At 37.0% G+C, this 26,557-nt stretch overlaps 1 protein-coding gene across 1 annotated transcript in view; it reads right to left on the reverse strand.

The window, feature by feature from the left end:
• The window catches only part of Rok (Rho associated coiled-coil containing protein kinase), a 484,157-nt gene that overhangs the window by 432,838 nt on the left and 24,762 nt on the right, over positions 1-26,557 (reverse strand). Inside the window, exons 2-3 of the mRNA XM_090392113.1 lie at positions 14,377-14,437; positions 301-402 (exon numbers count right to left, since the gene is read on the reverse strand). Of these exons, the coding sequence (XP_090248239.1) occupies positions 301-399 (99 nt within the window). The 5' untranslated portion in view covers positions 400-402; positions 14,377-14,437. The remainder of the gene's footprint in view (positions 1-300; positions 403-14,376; positions 14,438-26,557) is intronic.

A 26,557-nucleotide genomic window follows, 5' to 3' on the forward strand; every position in this document is an offset into this window, starting at 1 on the left:
ATATTTGAAATTGCATTTTTTAAAAAAATAAAATTAACTTTCAATAGTTATTTTAACTTGAGCCTTCAGAATTCCAGAATTAAGTATGTAATTTAAAATTTAAAGAAAATTTTCATTTTAATAAATGACTATTTGAATATATAGCTGCATATAGATATTTCACGTGTTAGCAGAAAATATTCTAATTACTTTAAATATACCACAATCGATGTAATATTCATTATGCTCAAAATTAGAAAAAAATAAAGAATAAAATATAGCAGCATAAACTTGAAAATAATCTATTTTAACTTTACATACCAAAAGTCCATCAATATTTATTTCAGATCGCATATCTAATAAGCGTTCTTCAAGCTGCTGTAGCCTTTGTCGCCTATCTGGATCTTCAATATTATCCATTGTCTTTAAAAAAAAATTGACAAATCATTAATAACTTTATGCATTATAACTTTCAATGAGATATTATTAATGGCAAAATTATTTATTATTAATAGAATAAGGTCAACTCGATGGAGTCCGATGACTCATTGAGGGGGTGGGGGAGGACAAATGATCCACACAATTCATCATACCTTTCATTGAACCCATTAACAAACAAAGTGCTAACAACTGTCTCTGTAACCCATTCCATTCATTCAATTGGAAATTGAGTAAACCACACGTTTACTCAATTTCCAAGGATAACTTCTTTCTGCCCCATCTAATTAAGTGCTGAAACATTTCCCCTGTATCAATCCTATAAAACTCTTTAACTTAAATGTTTCTATCATATACCCTCTTTTTTTGCCTACCAACCAACTTCTGCAATCCACACACCTTCAATCTATTCTCATAGGGAACATTCCACAGAGGCACTCACAATCCTGGATGATCGCATCTGCATCCTCTCTATCACTCCCCCCCCCCCCAAAAAAAAGGAACCCAGAAGACCAGACTTGAGCACAGAAATCGCGATGTGAACATATCAAGTCCTTATAAAGAGAAAGAAAATGGCCAAATAATCTTACGAGCTACCTTAGCAATATGCCCTCTAAACTTCAATTCTGTCTACATCACCTCTAAATCTCTAGCATCATCTATTTCCTGATGGCACTGCTTGTAATCTGTTTAGCCCAAAATGCATGCCTTTACATTTCTCCACATTAACCTGACACTGTTATCTTTGGCCCCACATTGACAGCCTATTTAAATCATTTGCAAGCTCCCCCACATTGCCTTGATTCACTATTACTCTCCTAATTGTGCATCATCAGCAAATAATGAAATATTTCCTTACAGGTTATTTCCTATATATTTCTGTACAAATCAAACAGTGGTGATCCTAGCAATGCCCCTTGCAGCACAATACTAGTCACCTGCTTTTGCCTGGACACTGCTCCTACATATCTTCTTATCCACATAACCAATGTCTTATCCATCTCCATTTGTTCTAATTTGTGTGACAGAGTTCCATGTGGTATTGTAAAATACCTTTCCGAAATCCAGCAGAATCATCATGCAGCCATTCCAACTCAGCTGTCACTATTATAAAAAGTTACTAAATTACTAAGGAATGCCCAACTCTTCACAAAACCATGTTGCCCCTCATAGAATATCACATTCTTATCAACCCAATCTTGAATTCTCTTTTCCAGTATTTTCACCACCACTCCTGAAATACTGATTACTCTATAATTTGCTACTGTAGTCTTAGAACCTCCCTTATGCAAAGGAATTTTGCCTGCTTTCCACTCCCTTGGAACTCTACCCAGAGCTGAGACTTAAATTAAAGAGCCTAGTCAGAGGCATTGCCAGTTCCCTTGCACATTCCCACAAAACCAAGCTGATATCCCATCTAACCTCACAGCAGTATTTACATTGAGATCCTGCAATATCCTAAGAAACTCCAATCCATCCACCTCTCTTCCTGCATTAATCTGTCACATGTCACAGCATTAATCTCACTTTCATGATCTACCTTTGCAAAGTGGAAACACAGTAACTCAACTATTTTATCTGCTTCTGTCACCTTGTGACCATTAGCACTTATTAAGGTTATTCTTCCATAGTCATTCTTCCTCTTACTTGGCATATAGTTCTTTAGGTTTTCCCTTAGCCTGCTCGGCTAGTTTCTACTTGAAATCTGATTTTGCCTTTAGATGTAGGAGTTAGATGGATGAGTTAAGCTCAATAAGCATGAGCTTCAGAAAAAGATAATCCTCTGGTGGGTATATAAGGAGAAAGGTGACCAGCAAACTCATGAACATTACCAAGGGTCAGGCAAGAAGGGTGATCAGTATGGTAAACCCTTGGTAATGTTCATGAGTTTGCTGGTCACCTTTCTCCTTATATACCCACCAGAGGATTATCTTTTTCTGAAGCTCATGCTTATTGAGCTTAACTCATCCATCTAACTCCTACCTGGTTAACCCTCCTTATCTTAGGGTATACAATTTAATATAGCTTCCTCCAGATGTCCCTTAAAACTACCTCCTATGCAATACTAACATCCTTCCCTTGCAGGGTTTTATGCCATGGCACAGCTTTGAGCTTCCTCCTAAGCTTGTCGGTTCCTCATGTTTTTACAATCTTCCAAGTCAAGACTGCATGACCACTTTTCCAAATCAAAGGCAATGTGGTCACCTTAGTTGTGAATAGTTCTTGTAATCCTCTGACCAGGTCCAATACTCTTGCACAGCAAATCCTTCCATCACGTTGCCTCAAATAATGATCTCACGGTAAGTATATAAATTTCATTTCCATCCTGCCATGCGATCTCTCTCTCTCTCTCTCTCTCTCTCTCTCTTTTCCTTCCAATCTATATCTGCATAGTTGATATAGATTGGACCATAATAATCCTTTGACCTCCACTCATTGTACAGGGTGTTTCACTTGTAGGGGGCCCCAAGTTATCATTTATTACAGACATAATATATAAACAAAACAGTTGCAACTATGGGAGTACTGACATGGACAGAGACACGTATAAATTCAACATGGCTCTGGAGTGTCTCGCCTGCATGGAACCGCACTGCGGCCACCATAGAAACTGTTGCCAACTTCCAACATTGAGTTCCTCACATCGATAAGCTCAGTTTGCGGCCAGTCTCAGTGCGGTAAACATGTACACAATTGAGCAGAATGTATTCTTGGTCAAATCATATTAAACTATGGGTTCATTCAAGGTTATATGCTCAAATTTCAGAAAGTAGGTTAATGTTGCAGTGCCATCAAAAAGTGCGATACAGAAGATGAAAAAACTGGAGACAACAGGCACATTGGTGAATGTCTGCAAGGACTGCCGTTCCTACAATGACAAAGGAAACAGTGCAGGATGTGCATTACAGGTTACTTAACTCATTAAGTAAATCCTTATGGCAACTATTCCAAGAGATTGGCCTGTCACCTTTGACTTGCCATAGAGCAGCGCAGAATACGCACTTGTGGCCCAAAGCAAATTCACATGCAAATCATGAACATCTGATGCATGACCTCAAGATTGGATTGTGGTGAGCCATGTCGTGCATGCATGTCATAGGGCTCATATTCTTTGAAACAACGGTTTCAAAGAATATGAGTTGAACATTGAATTTAATCAGTTGAACATTGAGTTACAATGTGACTACTTCCAGCAAGACGGGATGACTTATCACACATCCAAAAGGTCTATGTAAGTTGTAACCAGCTTCTTCGAAGATCGCATAATCTTCAAAGGAATATGGCCACCAAGGTCTCCAGATCTCGGTCTCCCAGACTTCTTGTTGGGTATGATGAAGGGAAAGGTCTATGCCAATAAACCACGCACACTCCAGCAACTGAAAGCAAACATCACTGCTGCAATTGACAACATCAGCCAAGCTCAGCTAATTGAGACATTTGTAAATATGGAGCACCAGAAGGAGGCAGCCACTTCGAGCATTTGTTGTGATGTGATACATTGAACATCTCTCAATGTATGTACTACCACAATTACACGTTTGCCTATCTTGTATATTAGGTGTGTAATAAACGATAACTTGGGACATCCTATGAGTAAAACATCCTATACTAATTTGCTGATGCATATCTCCCAGATCATCTCTGGAACACCTGGCATATAGCAGCAACCAACTATATATTTTCTCTTATTGGACTTGATCTGACACCAGACTGCATCAAATGAACAACATCCATCTATCTCCTTTACTTTTTGCCTGCAATTCATCTGCTATTATCAGCTTCTGTATAACTATAACATTCCATCTTCTCTATCTTCCCTGAAAATACTAAATCTTTCACATTCTATCCCTGTAACATCAGTTAACATTAGTTAGCCAAGTCTCACTAATACCTATAACTTTTGGCAAGGGTGCACTAAGTTAGAGCCTCTAGACCATCTGGTCAAATGGCAAAGGCATCATTTATATATCTCAACCATACAATGGGTTTGAGAGGGGTCAAAGAAAGTGCAAAAAAATTCAAATGATTCCACATGCAAGAAGATAAAAGTAGGGAGCCTACTGCCACACCTTCAATTTCTTGAAAAAGCTGGTTATTCCAATAACCATCCCAAATTAGTTTTGCTGCAGAAGAGGGAAAGGAAGGAGCTCTAGTCTTCTAGGATACTTTAGTAACAAGGAAAGTAGATTGATCCCTCAAATCTAACACAAGCACATGTGCATGCACACACACAGCCAGATACATTCTACTTCATGTCATCCTGTGCAGAAACTTGAAATTTTCAAATTTTATCCTCCAAGGCAGAGGAAATTCCTCCTCAGGATAAGCACTACATCTAGAAAAACAGACAACTCGTACCATTCCAACAATATGGATATAACAGAACTATATTTATATAGTTCTGTCATAACGATAGACTATATTATTATTATTAAGAGAGGCCTCCAGAGAGTCAAGGACTCATCAAGGGAGGCCACATACTACACACACACCAGCTATTATACTTATTCTTAAATTCATTCACACTGCTTGCACATGCAACATCCAATGGCAATCCATTCCAATCACACACCACTCTACAAGAGAAAAACGTAGCCTTCACCCCTTTTTAGTGGCATTCATTCTCATCTTCCACGGATGCCCTCTTGTCCTTTCTCCACCCTCCAAAAATTGAAAAATTCCATCAAATGAAATCCTGCATGACCCTTTCAGAAGTTTATAAGTCTCAATCATATCATCTGTTTGTTCTCCTGTTTGCTAGTGTTGTCTGCAGTCTACAAATACTCAATCTGTTTTCATAATCATTATTTCATAATCCTGATCTCATTTTTAACACTCTACTTTGCACTCCACTATATCACAATCACAATGGAAACCAGAAGATCTGACCAAGCACACAATAGTCCAAGTGAGGTCTTATCAAGGCCTTGTAAAGAGGCAAAATGACATCCTTAACTTTACATGTGAAAGTTCATTTCACATTATATATGAAATGAACACCGTTTCCTGCTGACCTTCAGAAAGCCTTTGATAGTGTTTCTCTTCCTGCTATTTTAAGAGCACTATCTATTGCAGGCTGTCCAGCTTCTTTTCTTTCATATATTTTAGAGTTATACTCTAATAATTCCCTTATTATTAATATTGGGGCTTGTGAGACTTCTATTCCCACAGTCAGGCCCGGCTGTGGTGTGTACGAAGTGTGAAATATACACAGGCACCGCAGAAGAAAAGGCGCCTAAAAGATGTCAAAAAATATGAGATAAGAGTTTAAACAAACAACGAATGATACATAATTATGAATGTACGTCGTCTTCCGTTCGGGCCCCTTCAGATCTTCCCGGAAACGAACAAATAAATTCTGAAATTGTATCCTGGACCCGATTATATCACTGTAATTTTTATTAAAATTTACTAAACTATACCTAAAACAGTTCTTTATTTTTTGATGTATCATAAATCAACTTATGATTAATTGTTGAGTTCTGTGTAAGGGCCGGACCACATGCTACCGATCCGATTAAAATCCGGATACTTGACAAAAAAACAGTCTCCGTGTGCTGCCGACTATAGAGTCGCGTTGATAAAACACAATATGATGGATGGATGTTTGGCAAAATACAGAATCGAAAAAACCAGCGCATGCATTGGTTGTTTTCCAAAGATACTATTTTGAATTTCGCCAAACATCCATGTTCATAAAACACAATATAATGGTGAATTTTGTCAAACATCCATCCATCATATTGTGTTTTATCAACGCGACTCTATAGTCGACAGCACACGGAGGCTGTTTTTTTGTCTAGTATCCGAATTTTAATCGGATCAGATGCATGTGGTCTGGCCCTAAAAGTCGGTTTACTACTGATAACTCATTCTTCTCGACGTTTGAGCCTGTTATATTAATACTATTGACTTTGCCCATTTCAGTTGCTAAGGGAGAGCGAACATTTTCTAAATTACAATTAATAAAGAATTACCTGCGATCGATCAAGCATGAGTCAAGGAAAACTAAATGGTTTGGCACTAATTTCAATAGAAAATAATATTGCTCAATCTATCAACATTGATGTACTGCGATGGGATTTCGCTAAAATGAAAGCCTTTTAGCAAAACTAATGTAAAGAATATTTGAGTAAATCTCTTAACTTTATATTGCTATTTTATATTATTTTGAAAATTTATATAACTTGAAAAAATTTTTATAAGCAGGACTAATCCATAGGTAACATTATACTGTAAAGCGGTTTTCGTTTGTTTTTCATTTCCTGTTCATTTTATTCACACTTTATTCAAAAATAACTTTTTTTGAAAAGGCGCCGAACATTAATCACACACACAAGAAAAATACTATGCGCCGGTCCTGCTCACAATTCAGGGTGTTTGCCAAGGTGACCCTCCATCCCATCTTTTTTTCAACTGCATCACTGATGAGTTTCTTCATTCTCTACCTAACCACATTGGTTACTCTCTTGATGTATCTTCTTTTAATGTTATGGCCTTTGCAGACAACCTTATTCTCATGGCTTCCACTAAGGTAGGCCTGCAGGAACTCCTTGACCGGGCAGTCGACTTCTTTCATGTTAGAGGTCTTACCATAAATGTAGATAAGTCCTGCTCATTAGCACTTATCCCTTCCGGGCGTGACAAGAAGCAAAAGGTGGAAAATCTTCAGTTTTTTCTGCACAATAGGCCATTGCATTGCCTTACTGTCCTGGAGGAATGAAGATACCCTGGTATCTTCTTTACACCAAAAGAATGGTCTTCTATTCCCTCCTCTTTAGAAAATGCTTTGTCATCTTTAAGAAAAGCTCCTCTCAAACTCCAGCAAAGGCTTTTCCTCCTTTCAAATTATTTGCTCCCTAGACACTATCATAAGTTGATACTCAGGCATATCTATGTCTCAGTACTGTCCCGTATGAATTGAGGAGCTGCCCCAAACTCCTCTTCAATCTGTCGAGCAAGATCTATATTCTGCCCATAATATGAGACTTTGTACCTATGACTGACAACCAGTGGGTGCCCATTACCCATTATCTGTGCATCAGTAACCCAAACTCTTTCACCCTTCTTTGCAATTAAATCAGGCTTTCTGCAGCTGTAGAAAATGTGTGTGTGGGTCCTATAGTGTGGTTCAACTGCAGTCATCCACTCTTTGTTTTTCAACTGGTTAGTTAATATGGAGACCATGGCGTCACTCATGGCTTAGGCTTCCTTTAGATACTCCTGTTGCCTATTTTCATGCCGTGGTGAAGGACGGTGGACTTTGTATCCCTTCCATCTGCTGGCTTATCCCACACCTCCTTTATAATAGAATTAATATCCACTTCTCAAATTTGCAGAGATGCATTTCATTGTCCTATTATCAAGGAAGACTTTTGGCATACTATAGGGTGGACTAAGTATCAAAGTCAACTGATAGAGACTGCATAAGCAGAGCATAAGAAATGGGTTACACAGCTATATAGCTCTGTTGATGGTGCATCACTTTATGGATCTAATCTAATTCCTCTCCAGCATCAATGAATATGTGAAGGTACTAGACTCCTACCTGGTTACAAATTTATTGACTTAATCATGGCTAGGATCAATGCCCTGCCCACGAGGGCCTGCACAACCCGCAGCCATAGAGGTGACATACGTTGTAGGGCAGGTTGCTGCAACAGTGAAACCTTTCTCATATTATTCAATGTTGTTTTCGAACTCATGGTATTTGGGTGAAGCAGCATGATGCCATGGTCTCCATATTAAATAACCAGTTGAAAAACAAAGAGTGGATGACTGCAGTTGAACCACACTATAGGACTACAGCTGTAGAAGGCCCGATTTAATTGCAAAGAAGGGTGAAAGAGTTTGGGTTACTGATGCACAGATAGTGGGTAATGGGCACCCACTGGTTGTCAATCATTGGTACAAAGTCTCATATTATGGGCAGAATATAGATCTTGCTCGACAGATTGAAGAGGAGTTTGGGGCAGCTCCTCATTTCACTAGTGCTACCATCTCCCTTCATGGTGTGTGGTGCAATGAGAGTTACAAAGACTTGACTTCTATAGGCATTACTTCAGCAGACATTGAAATCGTGTCACTTAGAGCTTTGCAGGGCACACTGTGGCTTGGCATCATCACCAACAAATGACTTCTAGAATACCTCGTACCAGCAGCAATCTTTGCTATATGACCCCTGAACTTCAACTTGCTACCCAAGTCTGATCAGTTTTTTCTAGCATTCTAGCATAATCCCACCAACATACGAAATTGGATATTTGCATTTACTTTACATTTACTAACATCCATTAGTGTGTTAGTAAATGCCCACAATTCCAGCTTATTCAAATCATCCTGCAAGCATTGCATATCAGCAGCATTCCTGATTACCCTATCTATCTTTGCATCATCAGCAAATAGCTGTATGTTGCATGTCAAATCCTTCCCAATATCGTTAATGTACAGATTGAATGACAATGGATTAAGGACTGATCCTTGTGATACACCACAAGTTACCTTAAATCTTGCACACTCACATTCCCATATATACCACTTTTTGATATCTGCCAGTTAGCCATCCTCTTATCCACACTAATATTTTATAATCCAAATCCATATTCTCCAATGTATGCATCAGACTTCCATGCTGTATTCTGTCAAAAGCCTCAGCAAAATCCAAAAGTATCATGGTGTATCCATTCCCCCCCTTGTCCAGTTCAATGGTAACATTATTATAGACTGTGAGCAAGTTGCTAAAACATGATCTTCCCTTAGAAAACCCATGTTGTTCATTGCAAAGTAGCAATTCACTGTAAACTCATTTCTGAATGCGAGTCCTAACCAATTTTTCTAAATCTCCACCACCACTCTTGAGATACTGATTGGTGTTATAGTTTTCAATTTCAACAACTGAAATTGAAAACTATAACACCTTTCTTTTCTGGATACTCATCACGTCTTCCTTTGGCTGACTATTTTTTTAGTGTCTACCATACCCCCCCCCCCAACACAGACCATTACATACACAGACTATATCACCATCTAACACAAAAACTAGGTGCTGGAAGAACAAACTTGAAATAATGAGCAAGTGCTAAAAAATTAATTTGGCATGATAATCAAACCGTTTATAAAGAATTGTGATAGCCGGAAAATACCAACAGAATTTTTCCCAATACAACCCAGAACTAAAAAAAAAAAAGTTACAATAAAGCCATAACTGTCTGTTACATTAAAAGAATATCCAAAAATAAAAAGTAAATTTAAAAATAAGCCAGAACACTACAAAAATACATTAAGACTACATTTAAAACACCCACAAAATTAAAGTTTACTCGGCTCTTATAAGGATCTCCTCTCTGCCCCACCCAGGTATACACTAAATCTGTTGGACAAGTAACTTACCTATATAGAGAAAACAGAATGCACAAGTACAATAAGAAAAGGACAAAAAGACTATATCACATTCTTTAATTATGGAAAATCGGACTGTTCTGGTCATGCACTCAAAACATACCGCAAAACTGGAAAGTATCCATTCCTTACGTTATACCAGGATACAGTTCTTTGAATAAAAATTCAAAGACCTCTTGTGAGATGTTAATCCATCATTCCAACCTCAACAAGAATCTTTAATTCACATAACACAAGGAAGAAGTGAATAATATTTATTCAAAGGCCATATATTTCAACTTGAAATCTACAGGCTATCATCAGTGGCAAACGGTAGTTTAATACAAAGTAGAATGTGAACAATGGATTGATTTGAAACAGTGAGAACTGTGTGATGTTATACATGAAACAATGCAAATAGATAACTGGGGAGACATTACTAGTTATTAACTGTATTATTAATTAAAGCTTTAATGATGTGTAATTAAAATAAGACTCTCCGATATCTTAGATAGAGAGAGGGAGTTGTTTCAATTCAAGTTCGGATGGTGAAGTAAGGCTTCGGGTACTTTCTTTAGATAAACATTCAAATTTATAGAAACAATGGATGCTTTTGAATAAAATATTATTCATTCCTTTCCTTGTGTCATTGTGTGAAACGAAGAAACTAAATAGCAATCTTAAGCATTATTGCTTTGCTCAACTATTGATTCTAGCCTGGAGAGAGAGAGAGAGAGAAAGAGAGAGACAGAGAGAAAAATATAAAAACAATACAATTTCTATCTACATAGAACTGCTTCAATATCTATTGGCTCTAAAGTCCTTTAATTTTGAGTCCTATTTTTTGTCTGAGGAACTAGATGAGTGTAGGTCTACAGTTCTGTTCTGTTGCTGGTTTATATCTTATATCTGGTTTTGTGCTTGACCTCTGAAATTGTTGGTGGTTCAGTAGTCCTGTTCTTTTATATCCACATCAGTAGATGCTATGTGAGTTGCAAATTGGCCATCCATGGCCTAAGAATTACAAGGATATGGGTAGTCATTAATCTACAAAATGTTTTTTTACATTTTTCTCTCTGTCTCTCAGAGGCCAGGCTATAGTCAATAGTTGAGCAAAGCAGTAATGCTTATGATCACTATAGAAGCTTGTTTTCTCAGTGTAGATGTATTTTAATGATGGCCTTAATATAAAGATTCAGACATCAAATAGTTTTTATTTTAATTTAAAGTAATTACTGCAACATGGTAGTTGTCTCCATAATTTTTTTTTCTACATCATTAATGCTGATTATTATGTAACAATAAGAGAGGAGGCTCTGAACATTCTGCCCATCAGTAAAGTAATTTCTTAAAGTAATTAGTTTCTTACTATGATTTATGTAGACTTATGGATAATTAGTCCAGCAAAAAAAACCAGCAAAGAAAAACTGCAAAGTATACTCTATTTGATCACAAAAGAAATGAAGAAATTATGAAAGAATTAAACCAGGAATCAGTAACAGAAAAAAATTTTTAATATAAACATAAATGGATGGAACACGTTGAAAGAATGAAAACAGAAAGATTACCAAAACAAGATTACCTTAAATTACAAACCATTAAGGAAAAAGAAAGCCAAGACGTCCTCTTAAGACATTAAACAATGACTTCTAAGGCTGGAACAGGCCACTCTAGGCCTAAATCCTTGACAGGCATGATGATGATGATGGATAATTAGTCTGATACCATTAATGTTTCTGTAGGGGAAACTCTGCTTGCTTGCAACAAAGACTGCCTAACTTGAGAACTAGTTGAAAAGGGGAAAAAAAGTTACTCTAGTCACAGCATCTAGAAATCGAACCTACAGTTCTGAAAGTTTTTTCACTTGGTTATACTATAAGTTAAAGATGCCAAGAAATTATATTCTTAGTTTCATCCTTTATCCAAGTAATTCTTATTTCATCCTTCACACACAAACTTTATCAAAGTTTGCACATGAAGTAACTTCACGACTGGGCTACTTGTATATAGAGACTAATGACTTCACATCAATTGCCTTAGTATCCAATAATGCAAGGCACACATCCTTACAGACATGTATAATGCTATGCCTTATGGGGAGGAATCATCCACACCAGCTGTCATACTCAAACTCATTCACACTGGATGCACTCACTACTTCAACAGTCAAACTGATCCACACACTCAATGCTCTGTGAGAGTAAAATTTAGATCTCATCTTAAAAGCACACAAACTTCCATGAATGCTGCCTTGTTCTCTCTCAATCCTCCATCTAACAAAATGACTCAGCTAATAACATAATACTCTTTTGGAAGTTCATAGATCGTTATCATATCATCCCTCTTCCTTTTGTTTACCAGTGTCTGTAGTCCACATAACTCTCAATCTATTTTCATAATCTACATTCCATAATCCCAATATCATCTTTGTTACTCTTCTTTATACCCTTTGCACAGCTTCGTTATACCATCAGAACCAAGGAGACTAAATCTGCACATAGTAGTTCGGGTGCAGTTGAATTAAGGCCTTGTAAATAGGCAAAATGACTTCTTTTTTGTTTCAATATTAACAATTATCCTCTGAGTTGTATTTGTAATTTTTGCAATATTAACTTTGAACTTCAGTTTCCTATCCAACATACCTCCAAGATCCCCGCCCAATTTCTTGTGACATAATCCCACCAATATAATAAGTTGTTGGAAATCTCATCATGCACTTACTAAGATTGAAATGACAGCCATTATCATTTGCCCACTGTCCCAACTTATAAAACTCATTCTGTAAGAACTAGATATCAGTAGCATCCCTGATTGCTCTGCCTAGGAGCTGTAAATAATGTACAGATTAAACAACAATGATTTTTGTTGTTTAATCTTGTGAACAGTGAAGTATTCCATGAAAAAACAGATTAAATCTGGTGGATTCACACCCATCATATACCACTTTCTGATACCTATCCATCAGCCACCCACTTATCCAAGTCAATAGTTTATGTTCCAATCTCATATTCTCCAATTTATGCAACAGCCTTTCATTTGTCGCATTCTACCAAATGTAGCAAAGTCAACAGCATCATAGTGTATCCATTCCCTTTATTCAACTAAGCCATAACATTATAAAATATGAGCTAACTGCTAAAAAGGTATCCCCTCCCCATTAGTAAATCCATGCTGTTATTTGTAAAATATAACTTGTCTGTCAACCCATTTTTGTAAGCAAGTTCTTACCAACTTCTCTAAAATCCTCACAATCACTCCAAAGATAGTGATAGGACATTAATTTTTTAAGCTAAAGACTCAAGTTATACAACCATGTCAAGGGACATGCCATTTCGAATGAACACTCCTTTAGCACATATGTTGATATCCCATCTGGACCTACTGCTGAACTGATATCCATCTGCTCTTGAATCTCATTCTTATGTACCTCTATCTCTTCACCCAGTGTAATGGTAGTATTGTGCACTATGTTACACACACCTGAATGATAGATCTCAGTGAAGTGCTCAAATAAGTGCTCATTATTTGAAAAATTTCATTTGCTTTTTGACAAGGATTTGCATTCACTAAAGATATCCTCCCACATTCTAATAGACAAACTTAGGTGTTGAACATTATTAATAACTTATTTCAACAGTATTACAACACCAAACCAACTAAATTATATATATTTAAAAAAAAAAAGATGTTTATTAACTGGCTTATATTTTGCTGGATTTCAAACCAGCATCTTCAGACCACATTGCATGTTACAGTTAACATGTGACAATGAGTAAGTGAAACAATTCAAATTGTAACAGACAAAATTCTTTTGAGTTGTCTTTAAAAGACTGCATAGCCAAATTCTTTTCATGCTGATTTAGCTTTCCGTATAATACTTCCCTGGCCTAGGCTTTATATATTTCATAAATTCTCCATTCTCACACTTATTCTCACAATATTCCTTCCACATCATCTTCTTAGGGATCACTTGCTTAGTGAAGTTGCCCATGCATTTCCATTATGTAGACACTAAATGGAAGTAAATCAACAATCCAATAAAGCAGCTATCAGCAACTCATCATGATCATTGAAATAATAGAAGTGTGCAATCACTGCTTCCAAATTCATTTTTTTAAAAAAATCAGTATGCAATGTATGTGTAACCCAGGACAACCTGTTGTTTACTCTGGGTTACAAATGCATGGCTTCATCGCTTAAAAGAGAAGTAATTATATTCCATCTAGGATTTCATTATGAGTAGCTGTGTTGTAAGAATTAAACAGCAAGACAGCAGTTGCAGTGATTCAAAGAATCGAATATGGTTGGGAGGAGAGGGTGCATTATTCTGCTTAGAAACAGTGTTCGTGTTGTTAACATATTAAAGGATAAAATCATTTTAATAGTTTAATATCTTTTGTTTTTTTTTACCATTCAGTATATCCATAATAACACTTGCTCAGCGAATGTGTTATAATAAATTATATTATCATCATTATTATAACATACACTTAGTGCGTTTATTATTTATTATAGTAACAAATGCTTAGATTACTGATATCTCGATCTGCTAGTAAAACAATAACATTTAAAGTCTCTTACCTAAATTATAAATCTGTTACACCCTGCATTGAGTTAACATCGCCAACAGCAATTTTCACACCTAAATTAAATGTACATACAAAACCCATAATATAACCAATGCTGTTATATGAATCCATTATACTCAATTCAGTCTAAACAACTTAATTTAATGTTGGCAATTAATATTTATGTTGCTGGAGAAACATTTCCAACTTAAAAGGTACTGTTCACTTATGATAGATAAAAAAATGTTGAAGAGTATGAGGAGTAGATTTTTTACAGCGAGAATTGTGGATGAATTGAACACATTACCAGAAATGTTGTTAATCCAGTAAGTGTGAAAGATTTCAAGGTTCAATATAATAAATGTTGTCAGTTGAATGAATCTCCTGGAGATTCATTCAACTGACAACATTTATGTTAATGCAAGGACTCACAGAGGAGATGGGCAGCCTTCTGAGGGGATGGTGCAGAACATCAGTAGAATGGAAGTGACGGAGGCCATGAAGAGGATGAGGAATGGAAAAGTGGTGGGCCCCGACAGAATTCCAGTGGAGGCATGGAAGGCACTAGGGGAAGAGGGAATTGACCTGCTGTGGGACCTGTTCATGAAAGTTTGCCAACAGGAAAATATACCCGAGGAATGGAGGGAGAGTACTCTTGTTCCCATCTACAAGGGTAAAGGGGATGCACAAGACTGTAAAAATTACAGAGGAATAAAGTTGATGTCCCACACAATGAAGATCCTAGAAAGGGTTCTTTGGTAGATTGAGGTAGGAGGTGGAGATTGCAAAGGAACAATTTGGCTTCATGCCTGGTAGATCAACAACAGATGCTATCTTTGGGTTACGACAGATGATGGAAAAATATCGAGAGAAACAAAGGGAGCTACATCTGGTATTTATTGATCTGGAGAAAGCATACGATAGAGTGCCAAGGCAAGAAGTCTGGAGGTGTCTGAGGGAGAAGAAGGTGCCGGAGAAATATGTCAGGTTGGTGCGGGAAATGTACAGAAATGTGAAGACAAGTGTTCGGACCTGTTTGGGACAGACAGTAAGTTTTCAAGTAACAGTTGGCTTGCATCAAGGGTCAGCATTAAGTCCGTTTCTGTTTAATATTGTGATGGAGGTGGTAACAGAGGAGGTGAGAGAAGATGCACCTTGGACAATGTTGTATGCAGATGACATCTTGCTGTGTGTAGATTCAAGAGAAGAAGCGGAAACTAAACTGGAAAGATGGAGAAAAGTACTGGAAGAGAGAGGTATGAGACTGAGCAGAAGTAAGACAGAGTATATGTGTTGCACAGTGGGCGGTGGCCAGGAGACAGATCTGGAGCTGGAAGGAAATGTCATCAGGAAGGTGAGAGACTTTAGATACTTAGGTTCAACAGTGGAAGAAGATGGAGGAGCTGAGAAGGAAGTGGGATGCAGGATACAAGCAGGTTGGAGGAACTGGAGGGAGATGGCTGGAGTGTTATGCGATAAGAGGGTGCCGATCAACCTGAAAGGCAAAATTTATAGGAGCTATGACATATGCTACAGAAACTGTGGCCCTGAGGAAAAATAACATCAGCAGGATGGAAGTAGCAGAGATGAGAATGCTTAGGTGGATGTGCGGTGTGACCAGAAAGGATCATCTGAGAAATGACTATGTCAGAGGAACAGTGAAAGTTACTAACTTAGGAGCGAAAATACAGGAGGCAAGGTTGAGATGGTTTGGTCATGTGATGAGGAGGGAGGACGAATATGTGGGAAGAAGGGTCATGCAGATGGATGTGCAAGGAAGGCGGAAGTGTGGGCGGCCAAAGAAGAGATGGAGGGAGCTGGTAGAAGAGGACTTGAAGATGAAGAACTTGGATGTGGTGACAGCCCAAGACAGGAAGGTGTGGAGGAGACTCATAACAAACAGTGACCCCACTTAAGTGGGAGAAGCTGTAGAAGAAGAAGAAGTTGAATGAATCTCCTACGATGAGTCTGCTGATTCCATGGAAGGCGTGATAATATCATCAATCATGGCATGCATGCATCAGTGCAAATGTGAATGCATTCAAAATAAGAGGGTAAGAAATATACACTATACTTCATACCTAATGAATATTTTTTGAGAACTGTAAAATGTGCAATTGCAGTGAGACTAGACTAACAGAACCCCACAGAAACTTTGTTGCCACTTAAATAGTCAAATTAATCTGTTTTGTGTAAAGATGGAAATAATATCTTTCAATATAACCAAAACACATACTACAACCATTGAAGTATTATATATATTCAATGTTAACTAACTAAATGAGATAAATTTTGATACTTTTTAACAATATTTAATTGGCACTTTTTTTTTTGTCGACTGCAATTACAAAATGCAGTTTCTCATAATAATAAAATACAAACAAATGTTAACAAAATATATAACCGATGGCAATTATCATTTTTTTTAAATGCCACAAACACCAAATCAAATTACAGTAATGATTATTATGCCTCTGGGAAGATATTTTGTTCAAGTTCATTACAAATAATGAACTTGAACAAATAATTAATGGCAAAGATATAGTAAGATATATAAAGACAAAGAATAGCATGGTTGGGACATATAGAAAGAATGGAAAAAGATAGAGGAGTTAAAAAAATATTTGAATGGAAACCATTAGGACAAAAGAAGAAAGGTAGACCAAGAAAAGGATGGAATGATGATGTACAAAAAGATCTAACAACTTTAAAAGTTAAGAATTGGAAGAATATTGCACAGAAAAGAGCTAAAAATTGTTTTGCAAGCTAAAACTCATAGAGTTGTAAAGCTAGAAGAAGAAGAAGAAAAATGGAACAATAAAATCTTAATATAATATACACACGCACAAATAACACCTGTTAAAAAGTTAACAGTTTTAAAAACTTTCTAAAAAATGCTTATATATATATATATATATATATATATATATATATATATATAATGTGCTAATAGATTCATGTGCATTTACCTTTAAAATGCAAGAAACATCTTACAGTTATAGCATGACTATTATAAATAAAATCTAATAGTTATTACATATATTCAACTATATACAGTATAAACATAAAAGTCAATAAATGACTCAACACTATTCAACTTTTTTTAGTCAACACTGAACTTGAAAGAGTATGAAAAGTGTATGATAACAATATTCCTAGTGAAAAATGAGCTAATGAAAAAAATTTACAGAATGGCTATATGAAAATGTTAAGGCATTAAACAGGTTTCAGATTAATATCATGCATTTATGCTAAGTCAGCTCCTATTTTATTGTGCAATGCAGAAGAAACTAACTTATTGATGATGATGCAATACCAAGCTAAGTACAGAGGTACGTGGATATGAAAAAAAAAAAATTATTTCCTACAAAAAGAAAAGTAGTTGTATTTGTTAATGTTCTGAAATAACAAAATAAAGGGCCCTGTCACTATCATTTAGTCAAATTCAAAATATCAGGGTCTGGCTAAATGGATGATGACAATACCCATAATTTTGTTCGGTTGCATTTGACTCTTAACTGAAATTCTACTTGGTTTTTTTTTCTTCCAAAATTAGAAATGTGCCAATTAAATGAATATTGCAAAATATCAAGCAGTTTGTGTAAAACATCTACAATTCATTTACTTTCATATTAAATATCAAATTTAATTACTTTTGGATTGTTAATTTTTCATCTTTAGAATAATTTTTAAAAAATTCATATCAATCCCATACACAAATGGTTGAACCTATAACACATCACTGCTGTGTGTGGGCAGGTGATCAAGAAGTAATCCTATTAATGTTTCTGAGCAAGAAGTTGCATTTTTTTACTAAAACTGTAGAGAAGATTGTTCCAAAACAGAAACACAAATGGAATAAAAGAGGAAGATAAGTTGGTTTGGTATGTCTGAAACCAGACTATAAATGGATACTGCTTGCATACTTACGAGGCTTAAGGAGAAAGTAGAGGAATAGTGGCAGCCAGTGACCTTGAAAATACCTGTAGAAGAGGCATAAAGCAAAAATAAAATGTCTGTGAAAAGTGGCTAGAGTGTGTCTATAAGAGAAGATCACCAATTAATCAGATCACAAACTTCATATGTGAGAATAATATGCTAGGATAGGTTCAAAAAATTTGAGATGTAGATGGTAAGACAATGTACAATATCAGGAAATGGTACAAATGAAGTAATTAAGCAGAGAAAGGCTTTTTCTTTGTTTTGTTTTTGAGTCAAAGGATGCCATGGATGTGATGTGCTTAAGCCAAGAAAGGTTAGAGGCATAAACCAATCCAAGAAGAAATCTGATCTCACATAGAATTTGAATATTATCAATGGCAATGAAAAGTGAAGTGTGGTTTTGCTTGGTTTGTTTTGGCAAGCAAGTTGACAAATTTTTCTCACTATGAAATATTGAAAGGAGATCAGTATTTAAGACCCTGATTATGACTATATATAGAATGGGATAAATGAGAAATGTAAGGTTTTGTCAAATGAAATATAAAAATGGAGATTGCTGTTATCAGAAAAATCTATGGATAGAATTTGAAGTTATTAATAGAGGGTCATTTGTGAATAGAAGAAACAGTATGGCTGAAAGTGCAGAGTCCCAGAGTACTTCAGTAATGGTAGGAACATCTGAAGAAAGGAAGCTATCCACCTTGACATGTAGTGAATGACCAGAGAGGAAATTGGATTTCCTCTTTGTTCATTAAAAGAATTATGGAAAGGTTTTCACAAACCTTTCCATAGTTGTTTACAGATGAGTGCTGTTGGCAAGACGATTGCTGCGAATCAAGGGTGGTGAATCAATACCAGTGATTAACTGGTATGAATGCCAGGTTGTGAAGGAGTTGACTATTAATGCCTTTCCCCATTATTTCTTAATGGAACTGAAGGTGAGCTGAAGAGGATGATATTTTAATGCTGGATTAAAAAGACAAGTCTTATAAACTCAAAGAGCTATACAAACTTGTCCAGAGGAAGTTTTTACAAACATCCATGCTTGCAGCAGGATACAAACCCACAACCTGTTAGAGAGAGAGCAGGTATGCTACTACTCAGCCAAGAAGGCTGGCTCTCTTCTTTTGGATGAGTTGAATATATTTGTTTCCATACTGTAAGGTGGATGCCAGATGGGTACAACTATTGTAAGCATGACATAATCAGGAGCAACTTTAAGCAAAATGAGCAAGTTGTTTACTTGACCCTTGCAAAGTCTGACTTGGGTTTGCTGATGGTCATTTTGCAGAAGTTGCATACTGCTCATAATTACATTTAATGGATTGAAAACAACACAAAGAAATAATTAAACACAGGTTTAATCATTTCAATATTGTATATCTATAACAGATATTTCAGACCTTCTACCCAACAGCCAATGTTATTGGAGTGGGGGAGAGGGAGTCTAAGAATTAATGTTTCCTAAATCTTGGAAAGTTTAACTCAACTATTTTTATTCAGAAATAGAAAGTTTTTTACCTTAGTTCTATTATATGTTAAAGATAGCAAGAAATTATATAGTTGGTTTTAATCCTTTACCCAAGGAAGCAAAATGATGTTTTGCACGTGAAAGTATATTCACGTCTGAGCTACTTGTGTATAGAGACTAATGACTTCACATCACTTGCCTTAGTACGTATCCCATATTGCAATGCACACACCCTTTTGGACATGTAAAATGCTATGCATAATGAGAAGGGCCACTACCCAGAACAGTTTCGACGTTTATTGAAGTCTCATCAGTGGGAGCCAGACCTAGGAGAGAGTGAGGTTGAATTTCATAATTTCCTGGTATCTTTAAAGTATAATAGAACCAAATTAAAAAACTTTCAACATCTTTCTCTCATCCAGAGAGTTTTATTAATAAGGTCCAGTACCTTCTGACTACTTGTATATGAGAAATATATATGACTTCGAAATTACTTCAACCTTGGTATCTCTCCCGGGTCTGGCTTCCACTGATGAGACCTCAATAAAGGTCGAAACCAGTCTGGGTAGCAGCCCTTCCTATTATGCACAGCATTTTACATGTCCGAAAGAGTGTATGCATTGTAATATGGGATACATACTAAGGCAAGTGATGTGAAGTCATTAGCCTCTGTATGCAATTAACTCAGTGAATATATTTTCATGTGAAAAACATTATTTTGCTTCCTTGGGTAAAGGATTAAAACCAAGTATATAATTTATTGGTATCTTTAATATATTTTTATTTAGACTTGGTTGGTCTTTTTAAATTTGCTGCTAATTAAAAAAAAAAGTCTTTCAAGTGTTATCAGCTGCAGAATAAAACTGTGCTTCATTGCAGCAAATACAAACTTTTTTTTTTTCTGGAATCATCAACAAATTTAAAAAAACTAACCAAATCTAAGTAAATATAGTTGTGGTAAACTTTGCAAGATCTGGGAAGCATTGATTCTTAGAACTGTCCACCCAACAGCCAAGATTAATCCTAAAAGGGCATCCCTCTTAGAACTTCAGGTTTCTGGTGCAACATCTTCCACTTACTGTTTTTCATGTGTTATTATAATTTGTATACTGTATCCAAGATGCTGTCTCTATGACTGAGATGAAATAATGGAACTACTAAACCTCTGTTTAATAATTTCTTTGTGCTGTTTTCATTCCATTAAACTCAATTATGAATTTTAAAAACCACCTAAGCCTTAATACACAATTGCAGTATTGGGTAAGTGAATTATTTTCTTGGGCTGATTTGGCATACCTCTTGGAAAACCAAAGGTTTGCGTAGTAGTCTGGATGGAATAAGAAATGAAGGCCTTTGGTTGCTCTGTTGGGGCATGTGTTTAGGTCATATGATGTAAAACTAAGAAACCCAACTGAAGGAAGAAGAGTAATTATAGAAGTAATTGACAACAATTCCTGATATGCTGATCGGACGGTAATTTTCAACAGCAGTCTTGGAACCTCCTTTATGCAGTGGAACTATTTTCCCCTCTTTCCATCCCCTTGGGACTAACCAGACCCGAGACGCATATTAAACAAAATGGTCAAAGGCATTGACAATTCTTTAGCCGCTTCTCATACAACACGAGCTGGTATACCATCCAATCCTGCAGATGAATTGACATTGAGGTTTTGTAACAGACTATTCATCTCCACTTCATTCACCACAATTCCCATATAAGCTGTTGGTTCTTCCATTTCTGCAATGTCACCACCTGGATGATATACTCTTGCAAAGTGCTCACTCAGTAATTCTACTATATCAACTGATTCGGTTACCTCCCTACCATCGGCATTCTTTAAAAGCAATCTGCCATATACATTTTTTCTTTTACTTGCAACATATCGAAAAAACTGTTTGGGATTATCTTTAGCCTGCATGGCTAATGTTCTTTCATAATCTACTTTTGCTTTTCTTACCACACTTGTTACCCTTCTGGCCTGGGCTTTATACCGTTCATGTGCCTGCAGGTCACCTTTCTCCTTAAATTCCCTCCACAGTTGTTTCTTTTTCTGCAGCTCAAGCTTAATGGTGTTATTCATCCATTTAATCCCTACTTGATTTATTATTCGGACTCTAGGTATACAGTCAGTCATTGCCTCCTGCAAAAACTTCTTAACCGCTTCCCATGCACTATCGACATCCAGCCCTTGCAGTTTTACATGCCATGGCACTGAACCAATCAAACTCCTAAGCTTGTCATACTTACCAGTCCGATAATTCCACACCTTTAGCCACCTCCCAAGTCAGGACCCTATGATCACTCTCACCAATTGGTGGCAATGTGGACATATTCGTTACAGCCAAATCCTCAAATGCAATTACAAGGGCAAGCACTCTCTGACCCCTAGTATTTTCAATTACATGCTGCCGCAGATAGTTATCCCTTAATAACCGCATAAAACCCAATTCCTTCCTCCCATGTGTCCTCTCCTCCCTCCAATCAATGCTACCATCATCGAAATCTCCCATAATAATTACCCTCCTTCCACTCATTTCTTCTATTTGCTTATGCATACTATTTCCACCATCTTTTCCATCACCTAGTCTATAGCAGCACCCAATTTTATATTTTGTTCTGCTAGCCTCAATCTCACACCAAATGGCCTCAAATGTGCTCTTTTCTCTATCCTGCAATTCAACTTCTATTCTCCTTGGCTGCAGCTCATCAGCTATCATCAATAATACTCCCCCTCCCCCATTTTATTCTCCCTGTCATTCCTGAACACACTATACCCCCTCACATTCAATCCCACTAGCTATATCATCTTCAGTCAGCCATGTTTCACTAATGCCAATAACCTGTGGTCTGAAAGTGCCAACCTAGGCCAAAAATTCTTCCTTCTTGTTCCTAATACTCCTAGCATTAGAATACATGAATTGCAGACTCCCGTTAGCCCCCATCCCTACTTTGATGCCTTATACTAACTATCTCATTCTGATTTGTTGTCCTTATTCGCTCGGGCATATTATACTCATTCATACACTCAACTGCCTCCCTAAGGTCTGCATATCTACTCCCCCCCCCCTTTAATAAATCTAGTTTCCCTGATTCTGCACATCCACTTCATTCAACAACTTTTCAAGTCTCCTTACACCGAATCCATTCAAATGCAAACCATCCATCTTATATAGATCCTTTCACCCATCGAACTCACTCCACACGTCCACAAATTCCACTCCACTCATCCTGCATAACCCATGCATAAAGTCATTTGCAATTATGGCCCTCCTCCTAAACTCTTCACTGTCATACCATGGAAAAAAGACTAATCATCCTAACTCTCTCACTCTTCTCTTTTGCTACCTCAAACAATTCATTCAGGTCCTCTATCATTTCCATTTTATCTCCTTTCAAATCATTCATACCTGCCACCGCTAACATTTCTTTCACCCTTTGCTTTTGCTCCCTAATAGACTCACGTCCTTAATGGTCGCACCAGGTCGGTACGATTTTGTCAAATTCTCTACTATCACACCTCGTACTAACGAATCTCCATACAGCACTCGCTCCTTCATTGTTTACGTTCACAATCATACATTTATATTTCCTTTGATACTTTTTTTTATTGGCTGGTACAATCTGTAGACATTTGTGCATATGCTCCAGCTGCTGCTTTGCTCTATGTATCGCTCCACTTTACTTTAGATAGGATTGAGGTGAGTGAGATAGGGTGGTAGTTAGCTGGCAACAATTTGTCATCCTTTTTTGGAAATGGGTTGAATATAGGCCAATTGCCAGGCTTTGGGATATATATATTATTACGGGCAGCTCCAAGGAGTCCTTAGACTCATTGAGCTAGGTAAAAAACCTAGCTCTAACACCCTTGCTAACTGCACTCTTACCAAGCTTCCATGGATGGCCCCTAGTCCTTCCACTACCAGTCCTATTCTCAAAAATATCTTCTGAATTAATCTTATAGAAACCCTTCAGTAATTTGAATGTCTCAATCATATCACCCCTTTTTCGCCTATCAACCAATTTCTGCAGCCCACAAATCTTCAGCCTGTTCTCGTAAGGTTCATTCCATAGTCCTGATATTATCTTGGTCACTCGTCTCTGGATCCACTCCACCTCCTCCCCATCGAGAAGAAACCCTGGTGCCCATATCTGAGCACAGTAGTCTAGATGGGGTCTTATCAAAGCAAGATACAGAGGAACAATAACCTGTTTGTCTCTGCTTGTTTCGCACTTTCCTCCAGTTGGTGAGAGTGATCACTTAAGTTGTGGCTAGCCATATGCAGTCTTCTGTGAGGAAAGGATATATGTGAAAGTACAAGGCTGGTGATAATGACAAGTTTGGAGACAGTTTGAAGCTATAGCATAGAATGAGAAGTTGAGTAGTATGGAAATAAATGCTGCTTGGGAACTGACAAAGAAATACATAACAGCATCAATGTGTGAATGAATATTCCAAAGGTCAAAAGGCTGAATAAGGTAGGTAAAATGGATGAAAATGTAGGACTTAAGCATGAAATCAGGAATGAGAAGGAACTTTGGAGGCAGTACAAGATGAATAATGGTAATAATGTTACATGAAAAATACAAAGAACAAGCAAGGAGAGTGACTCAGTAAGGACAATAAAAGTGCAGTACGAGCAGAAACTGGCAAATCAGACAAAGAAAAACCCTAGTTGTTGTTTTTTTAGGATATGTGGCAAGTAGAAGGAAGAATCATTATAAGATGATGTTAATGAATGAAAATAGAATGATAACTGCTGCAGAAGAGAGACTGTTTAAGTATACAGTGATCAATTTATAATGGTGTTTCATCTTTATCAGGGTGGAATCATGAGGAACTTAAGAAGACATAGGAGAGGATGGCTTAATTGCGAATAAGCAGGCAGGAGGTATTTGAGAAAATGAATAACCTTTATGTCAATAAGGCGATAGGATTTGATGATACATCGCCTCGCATCTTAAAGGAATGTTCCAGGGAATTGGCAGTAGCACTGGCATGTTGAATAAGTCTCACAACAGCACAGGTTCCAGGGAGGGGGGTAGAAGGTAAAATTGTTCCACTGCATAAAAGTGGTGATAAGGCTGTGGCTACAAATTATAAGCCAATCTGTATATCTGGAGTTCTAATGAAGGTACTAGGTGAAAAGTAGAATACAGAAATGGGTTGATAATAGCAGTATTCTCTGTAGTTATCGGCATGGGGTTTGTTAAAGGGAGATCATGTTTTACAAACTTACTTATGTACTATAACGCCTTGGACAAGGGAGATGCATATAGAGTGGTATACTTAGATTTTGCAAAACCTTTTGATAAACTGTCACACAACAAGCTATTAAATAAATTGAAACAGATAACACACTTCTAAGTTGAATAAGTGGCTGGCTGTCAGACAGGTATCAAAAAGTTGTATATGGGGGTGCAGTATCCTGAAAGAGGAAGGTCACTAGTGGTGTGCCGCAGGGGTTAGTTTTGGGACCATCGTTGTTCAATTGATATATTAATGATAATGGGATGGGTTTAACTAGTGATGTGCAGCAGTTTGCAGATAATATTATGGTCTTACAGGAGAACTTGAATAGATTACATGAATGGGAAGGTAAGTGTAACTATTAGTTCAATGTTGCAAAGTGTAAGATTTTGGTATGCAACAATGGGATGCAAAGTATATACTTGGTGGAGAAACTTTAAAGGAAGCAGAAGAGATGAGAAATCTGGGAATAATGGTGGACAAGGACCTAAAATTCAGGGGCCACACTGCACAGGTTGTGAAGATGTAACATAATGGTCCTGACATCCAGAAATAAAGAGGTTAAGATACCATGTGTATAAGGCCTTGATCAGGCCTTATATGGATTATCTTGCACAGATTTGGTCACCAGGTTTTCATGGTGATGATAATATGTTAGAAAGAACCCAGAGAAGATTCACAAGGTGGTTGGTCTTTGGAATGTGAAGTACAAAGACTGAGAGAATGTAAATTGCAAAACCTTGTAAATAGAAGGAGGAGGGAGGGGGATATAATTGAGACATATAAGCTAGTCAGGGATTGTTATCAGGTTGACATGGAAGAAATTTTTCATAGAATGGGAGAGGGGAGTAGAACAAGAGGCCATCACTGGAAATTGTATAAGGAGGGTGCGAGCAGAGGAATGAGGAGTAGGCTTTTACATGGAGAATGGTTGGTGAGTGGAATACATCGTCTGAGTGTGTTGCAAATGTAGACACACTGAATCAGTTTAAGTCACGGTTCAATAAGCATTGTGTGCAATAGTGTGTACCTCCCATGATGAGTCTCTGACTCCATGGAGATCAGATGTTAATAATAGTAATAATATCAGACCAACCTCAGAATACCGTTCTCACATTTGGGGTGGTGTACCCAAACCTCCTTAAGAATTCTTGACTGCATATAGAACAGGGGAAATCCACCAAGTAGGTGACCCCCCCCTTTCTCTCACAGACTCCGTCCAGTTACTTTCTAATAGGTGCTATTTCTGCATTATGCTTTTTTTATTGTAGATCTTTCATGGGTGTTGCTCTGCTGAATTGGCCATTACCTTTCCTCTAATTTCATAACAACTAGAGTAGCTATGGTCAACATCTATATGCAGCCCAACACCAAGATGATAAACACCTTTTATCATCTTCCTTCATTCCATCTACCTCTGATCTTTGGAACAGCATTCCCTATACTATTTTTCACAATGAATACAACCCTCCAATGTGTAACTGTTTGGTAATGCTTCCACATTCATAATGAAAGTAACCAAAAGAAAGATT

The sequence above is a fragment of the Typopeltis vanoorti genome, chromosome 4 (assembly GCF_054136105.1).
Source record: "Typopeltis vanoorti isolate ZY-2024b chromosome 4, IOZ_Tvanoo_1.0, whole genome shotgun sequence".
Lineage (NCBI taxonomy): Eukaryota > Metazoa > Arthropoda > Arachnida > Uropygi > Thelyphonidae > Typopeltis > Typopeltis vanoorti.